Consider the following 7963-nt stretch of genomic DNA (forward strand, 5'->3'; position numbering starts at 1 on the left):
CAGTATTTAGTCTCGGCGGATTTTAAGCACTTGGTGAAGAAGGATACAGGTTGCCAAATACCGTCAGTGAGTTAATGGAGCACACCTCCAACTCCGGAACCGGATGCATCAACTAGTAGATGGAAGCACTCCGTCGGTTACGACGATGAGGGTTCCGGTTGATCCGAATCAACGGAACAGCCTGCTCGTGAAATTAACGTGTAAGTGGCTGAGCACTCCACAGACACGTGTACCCTTAACGTAGTTCTCGGGGATATTCAGCGTGACACAGAGAGTGACAAGGCCGGCCCTTTGAAATACAGGTACAACAGAAACAGGAAGTAAGAGTGAGAGAAAGTTGTGGTGAAAGAGTACAGCAGGGATCACCACCATCCTTGCCGGAGCCTCGTGGAGCTTTAGGTGTTTTCGCTCAATAAACACTCACAACGCCCGGTCTAGGAATCGAAACCGCGATCCTATGACCGCGAGTCCGCTGCCCTAACCACTGGGCCATTGCGCCTCCACGCATCAACTAGTACAAACAGTGGGGCGTCTGGTTTGGGATACACCAGCATGGTAGCATTAAGATAGTTAGATAACGCTTTTTTCAAAGCAGCGAATGAGACAAGTTGTTCTTCACTCAGGGCAATGTTTTTACATGTTCGCTGTCGCAGCAAATCTATGAGCGATTATGCTGTCTCTGCACAGTGGGGTAAAAATCTCCGGTAGAAATTTACCAAGCCAAGAAATTCCTGCAATTTGCAGAGAGATGAGGGTGGTGGAAAGTCTACGATGGCTTTGACTTTCTCAGGAAGCGGGTGAATGTCATCCTTATCGACGATATGCCCGAGAAAATGAAGGGACGCAACTCTGAACGAACATTTGCTGGGGTTGATACTACTGTATTCACGCAGACATTGGAATAGCAGGCGCAGGTGTTGATCGTGCTCTTTGTCTGAGCTACTAGCTACGATTACGTCGTCTATGTATGCATAGACGAAAGGTAATCCTCTGGTAACTGTGTCTATAAAACGTTGGAACGTCTGTGCCGCGTTACGTAAACCGAAAGGCATACACAGGACTTCAAACATTCCGATAGGCGTCGTGACTGCTGTCTTCGGAATATCCGCAGGTTCCACAGGGATTTGATTCTAAGCTCGCACAAGTTCGATCTTTGAAAAGATGCAGAGAGCTACAAAAGTCCTGTAGAAGTGGGCAAGATACAGTGCAGTTATTTAGCGATCGATAATCACCGCAAACTCGCCAATGATGACTCCTTAGGAATGCAATGTATTGGCGAGGACCAGTTGCTGCTAGACGGGCGGATGATTCTGCGGTCGAGCATGTGCTGGAATTTTTGCTTGACGGCCTTGAGACGATCTGGTGGTAACCTTCGAGGTCGTGCAGTAACAGGTGGACCGCGGATCTTGATGTGGTGGGTGACTTCATGTTTGCTAGGTTGTCTATGGATATTGGTCAAACGACGTGCAGGTATTCTTTAAGGGTAGTACTGTGACGGGTTGTCGTTGTTTGCAAAATGGTTGGACTGACTGTGACCATATGAACGGTTATACCGCGCACAGTAAACTGAGTGGTGCTGTCGACAAGTCTTCTGTACTTAATAATCACCAGGAGACCGAAATGATAAAAGAAATCGGCTCCTAAGATAGGGATCGGCAGTTTAGCGATGACGAATACCCACTGGAAGGTGCGGCGTAGTCCTAAGTTCAGTGTTAGGGACTGTTCACCGTAGGTTGGAATCGATGAGTGGTTGACTGCCTGAAGACAGACTGGTATCTCTTTTCTTTTGCCTGAAGTGCAAGAAACAGGGATTATGCTGACTTCAACGCCGGTATCAACAAGGAAACGCGTGCTTGTTACAGGATCGCAAACGAAAAACAGGCGACTTTGTGGGTGAGAGCCAGAACTTCCGTCGCGTTCAATTCCTGGCTGTGTCGTTTCCCGAACGGGATGCTGAAAACGACCATTGGATCGTGCATTTCTACACCCGTGTTCCGAACCGTCTACCAAATCGACGCGTGGTGCCAAGCGATAGGGCTTGTATCTGCTCTGTCAGGACCAGTACTTGTGATGCCCGCTGCGCCACCAATGAAGCACTGATCGCAGAAAGGAAAGGATTTGCAGGCTGGCGTCACCGTTGATACCGTTGAATATCTATGTGGTACCTCGGTGATTTTGTCAGCTAGGTCTGCCAGTTCCTCAATGGAAGTGGATTCTCGTGTGGAAGCGAGAACTACCTGCGTGTAGGAGGACAGACGCTGGAGAAAAAGTTGCTTAAAAATCTTTTCGGGGAGGATCTCATCTCTCAGAAGTTGCTTCATTCTTCGTAGAAGCTGGGAAGGCGTTCTATCTCTCAGTTCTTCCGATGTAAGGAGCTAGTGAGTCGCTTTTGTTGGGACTCTGAAGCCCTGTTGATCAGGATGGTTTTAAAAGTGTCGTATGACACAGAATCGGGTGGTCCCATAATGAGATCACGGACCACGTTCAAGATCTCTGGTGATAGGGAACCGATTACGTGCGTAAGGAGAGACGCATCGCTAACTATTCGGTTGGAAGAAAACTGGGCCTCGATATGGTGAAACCATAATGCAAGATCGTGTGTCCAAAATGGTGGAATCCTCAGCGTAATCGCAGCCTGGAACTGATTATTCTCTTCAGAGCCAGAAAAATGTTTAAGTCTCCAGCGTTGTTAACATTCTGCATAACACAAGTCAGGTTCACAATGCACCATGGGGTATTACTTACACATCTGAAACGGTGCTGCTACAGCACACACTCTAGATCCTGGACCGCATCTAGAGAAGGGCCACTTGAGTGATTGGCTTTAAATCACTCATAAGCACATTCCAGCTTCTGACTCCTAGGTGTGCTGCCTCCTCTCTTTATGTCTTGCCTATTTTAACATTATTGTAATAGGCTTTATTCCTTAGAGCTGGCTAGTATTATTCCTCCCCAACTCAGGCACTTCTAAATCACTTGTCTCCCCACCTCTCACTACCCTTCTTGCATCACTCCCGCTGAGGCCCAGCTCTGACTACTATGTCCAAACTTTTCTCCCCAGAACACCAGATCTCTGGAATCTCCTCCCAGCCTTTACATGGTGTAGGTTGTTATTGTTGAACCACCTAATATGATTCACTCAGAAAGCTGTGATCTCATTTGGTAGTAGACCCGGATGAAGAACATATCAACTAGGTTGTAACCTTAAACACGTTTATTGTGGCCACACGTATATACACAACTAATGATAAACAAAATGGTTGGCGTACTGAGACCATGGTCTTCTGTGCCTTGCTCCTGTCTGACCTGTTGTATAAGAGAAACCCCAATTTAGTTACGTCCTCACTGCTCGCGTGTCAGTGCAGAAAAAAAAAAGAGAAAAGAGTGTTTGAACCTTTATGTTGTGTAACGCCCTCTATATCTTTGCTTGACTCACTGTCAAGTGGGGCAACTGCGCCTACAGAATCCCATGTCTTTCCTGCCAGTGCCGACTTGCAACGGTTCGAATAGAACATTAACAGTTTCAGTCTCACCGGTCTTGGAGAGCCTGCGGTTATTATCGACACTATTCTTGCCTTCAGACCAAGCAAGTAAAGTAAAATAAAATATGAAAATATAAATTTTTCAAGAATTGGTTAAGGTGTTGAAGGAAATATCAAGAGGAAAAAGTAATACTGAGGGCGTTGGTTTGTTTGCAGTGGATCTTATTACCGGGGAGGGCACGCAGAATGAGACGCAATACCAAATAATAAAATTGCAACGGACTGTCGCCTACGTCAGTCCAAGTGACATTGCCCTCCTCTGCCGTTCAAACGTTGAGATCAAACATTGTTATTGTCGATCCCCTTGCTCCGCTGTCGAGGTCTTGAAGAGAGTTGGTCGTGTTCAGTCTGCGTTGTCTTTTTCGACCTTAACGCCATGAGCGTCCCTATAAGGAGTACAAAACTTCCGACGACGACAATATCAACATCATTGAACCACGTAAGCCCTCCACCACCACAAAAAAGCGAAAGTAAATTGACAATAAAAAATATTAATTACTCAAAATACCGACACAGTCCCCCACTCACTTGAACAGGCGATCCTTCGGTATAGGTACCGTAAGTACGGGAAGTGGCTTTGTTTACATTGCTGAAGATAACAGAAACCCTTTTCTCCCCCCGCCTACCCCTAACCTACCCCCCCCCCCCCATATATATAAAAGAAACACTTTCTTGAAATGTATCCGGTACTTCCGGTACCTATACCGAAGTTACGCCCTTGAACATTATAACAAAGAATAATGACATTTCCATCCAAAAAAGTTCAAGGCAACCTAGAGCATTCACATTACTGTGCTGAGAGACAATGAAAAATATCATATGATATTTCGGGAAGATAAGATTTCCACAATGACAAAAATTACTTGTCAACGACCCAGCTTTTCTCAAGAAAACTAAAGGCACTAGCGTAGCTAGAGTGTGTGTCGCCGGGGCAGCCCTGCCGTTTGTTGACAGCAGACCAAAAGTACCGCCCCCTACTAGCTACGCTAGTGACTAAAAGTGCATGTGAAGCCGGAGCGTATATTACGGGTGTGCTAAGTGTACTCTGCACACCCATCAAAAATGGCAAATTCATTTTAACTATTAACCTATTAACCTTAATCATAAATCTAAATAGAAAACTTTTGTTATACTCCCTTCTTGAAATTTGGTGGCAACACACCCAATATATAACAACCACAATAAACCATATGTGAAGTGACGGAGGATTGAAACTGGGACACATAATCAACTCACTAACAATTAATTGCTATACTATATTTTATGCCTTAAATGTATAAATAACATCCTATCTATCTGCTTGAGTCGTTTGTATCTACTTACAGCTGACACTAATCTGTAAAAGAGCTGATAAGTTTTATCAACTGTCAGATACTATACTTATTTTTAACATGGAGAGCATCACGTATGGAATAGTTTTTATTTTTATACTTAGATAATTTATAAATGATATTTTTACTTATTAAGATTAAAAAAATCAATATTTCTGTATTTCACATAAATGTTTATTTACAATTATCATGTAATCAGTAAAAATACTGGTAACAATTGCTTTATATAGGCATGTGGTGCATCATGCAGGATACTATATATTCAGTTCCTTTTTTTTTTTTTTTGTCACATGGTCATAGTTTCTGTGTTCAGCGCAAGTTCTGTTTGTCGCAACTCGGATTCTTTCACAGTTGTTGACAATGTATGTGAAAATAATAACCATTCTAATCTTTGTGACTGTTGTCTCAGGCTTCGTTTTAAAGCCGTTTGATGGCAAATGTGTTACGGATGCTTATCCACCAAAATCTTCCACTACTGTCCCGAACTTGACTATCAACTTAGATCTACCTGCTCACGACCGATGGAAAGAAGTAGCTATAAAGTATAAAGATTCTATGAAAAGTCTCATCGGAGATCTCAAGAAACTGGTGGGAAGCGTACCCGTTGTGGGAGACTTAATCATCAAAATTATTGATAATGAATTTGAGAAAATTATCCCCACACTTCCCGCTCCTTACGCTGATGAACTGTTGGGTATGGCCGATTACTCTGGTATCAACCGCGGCGAGATACTCTTATATAACATCTTCTACGAAGTATTTACGGTGTGCACATCGATCATTGCTGAAGACAAGAATGGTGAGTTGTTTCATGCTCGAAATCTTGACTTCGGTTTATTTATGGGATGGGACCTTAAAAAAAATGACTGGGCCATTACAGAGGCCCTTCGGCCCATGATTATGAACTTGGATTTTCAGAAAAACAACAAAACTGTTTTTAAATCTGCAAGCTTTGCTGGTTACATCGGAGTCCTGAGCGGTGTAAAACCAGGTGTCATTTCACTCACTTTAAACGAAAGATTCCAACTTAAAGGTGGCTTTATTGGAATAATACAGTGGCTGTTGGGTCAAAGAACAGCTAAATGGTCAAGTTTTTTAACGAGGGACACCCTTACATCTGCAACTTCCTATCAAATGGCTAAAACTGAGCTGTCCAAGACGGAACTACTAGCACCCGTATATTTCATCTTAGGTGGAACAAAGTCTAAAGAAGGATGTGTTATCACAAGATCCCTAAATAAGACTGATAATATATGGGAAATGTCTGCAGCGGGTGGCTGGTACATACTGGAGACAAATTACGATCACTGGTTGCCTCCACTGTTTATCGATGATCGCCGAACCCCAGCTACGTTGTGTATGAATGAACTCACTCAAAATAACCTTACAATGGCTGGACTTTACAACGTACTCAGTACAAAACCAGTACTCAACAAACTTACAACATACACTGCATTAATGCAGGCAAAAAGTGGATCTTTAGAAACACACATCCAAAAGTGTCCTGATCCTTGCTGGCCTTGGTAACAAAATATTTTAAGTAATATTTTTTATAAAAATGAAATTCTAGTTTTACTGCTTTCTTTTTGTGATGATACTACTTAATTTTCCATAAACTCTAAACTGTCGCAGCTGAGTGTCTTAACGTTTTAATTTTCTTTTCTAATTTGTCTTGTTTTGTTTGGAAATTTTTTTATTGTAAAAACTTTCAAATACCAAGTTATTTTTGTAATAAATATTTTCTATATCATTAAATCTAGACGTTATTTTATTGCATCCTACTTAACACAAACCACAACTGACCTCACCACCTGACTGAAAGAGTTTGGGCGTGGTGTGTTTGTTTATTTGTTTTGTTTCTTTTCTGACGATAGTGGAGTTTCGAAAATATCTTGTGAAATTATGCAGCTATGTGAATAAACCATTTTTAATTAATACGACAGCGAAAAGTAAAGTTACGCACTGGGGTCGATGTATTCGACTTAATCCCTTTGTCTATCCTGCACTACTATAACGAAGGATGCTACTATAACTCGTTCACTATTTGGCATCAAACGTTTTCGAGAACCTTTATCATGATACTGTATTTTTACCGATATTTCTACTGTATGAAGACGAAAAAATAATAATGATACTTAATTTCACCAAACACCTTAAGTTTCATCACGCTTCGTAACCATGGGAGACCAGTATTTATTTACTTACGGTCCAGTTTGATGGAAATAGCTATCATGAGTTTGTTGTCTTTTAGAGCCAGGTCATCCCCGATAATCAAAGGAGCTCCGATCATGACTACTCTGTCTTTCTGTATATAGAACTGCATTATTAGTGTGTCCTTCCATTTTTAAATTGGTAGGATGTTGAGGGAATTTTGGTTGCTATTTCTACCCGTTCGAACGACCGCGTAGATGTCTTCTTGTCTCGTAATTGTTAATAATAATAATAATAATAATTGTGTACAGTGCTCAGGTGCACTACAACTCATCTAAAGTGTATATATAATCAGGTGTAGTTTCGGTGGATTTCGGAAAGCATGAGGGCCTTAAAAGATGCAGTGTCATGGCAGTCAACAACTGACGCAGGCAGTTTATTCCATGCTTCAGCAACTCTGAGCGTGAAAAAATGTTTCCGAAAGTCATGAGAGCTGTATTGTTTTCTGACTTTGTAGGCATGTCCACGTGTGTTAGACACATGGAGATCAAAAAGGTGTTCAGTGTTGTTGTTGGTGAGGTGGTTGATAATTTTGTGGGTGTTTACCAAGTCCGTCGCCAGACGCCGGAGCTTCAGTGAATCCATGCCCAGGGAAACAAGGCGCTCAGAATATGGTAGGTGTCTGATGGAGGGTATGCGTTTGGTTGCACGTCTCTGGACAGATTCCAGGAGGTCAATGTTCTGTGCAAGATAGGGGTTCCAAACTGATGATGCAAATTCCAAGTGTGGTCGTACCATAGCTGTATACAGTTTTAAATAGATGGCTGGAGAGCGGCTAGGCTGTTATCAACAAATGTTTAGATAACTAACTACTATTTTGCTTAGTTGTACACAAATTTCATAGCCTTTTTGCTCAATGTTTCTCTTTTCGATTGAAAC

At 42.3% G+C, this 7963-nt stretch overlaps 1 protein-coding gene across 1 annotated transcript; it reads left to right on the forward strand.

Moving 5' to 3' along the window:
- The first annotated feature begins 5144 nt into the window (after positions 1–5144).
- Positions 5145–6804, forward strand: LOC115209837 (acid ceramidase-like). Its single transcript, XM_029778402.2, has one exon. The coding sequence runs from the start codon at positions 5234–5236 to the stop codon at positions 6398–6400; it is 1167 nt and encodes a 388-aa protein (XP_029634262.1). The 5' UTR covers positions 5145–5233; the 3' UTR covers positions 6401–6804.
- The last annotated feature ends 1159 nt before the right edge of the window (positions 6805–7963 follow it).

This window comes from Octopus sinensis, linkage group LG3 (genome assembly GCF_006345805.1).
Source record: "Octopus sinensis linkage group LG3, ASM634580v1, whole genome shotgun sequence".
Taxonomy (NCBI): domain Eukaryota; kingdom Metazoa; phylum Mollusca; class Cephalopoda; order Octopoda; family Octopodidae; genus Octopus; species Octopus sinensis.

Excerpts from the sequence above, each read along its gene's own strand:
- LOC115209837 (XM_029778402.2), top strand. The coding sequence starts at position 5,234 with ATGTATGTGAAAATAATAACCATTCTAATCTTTGTGACTGTTGTCTCA.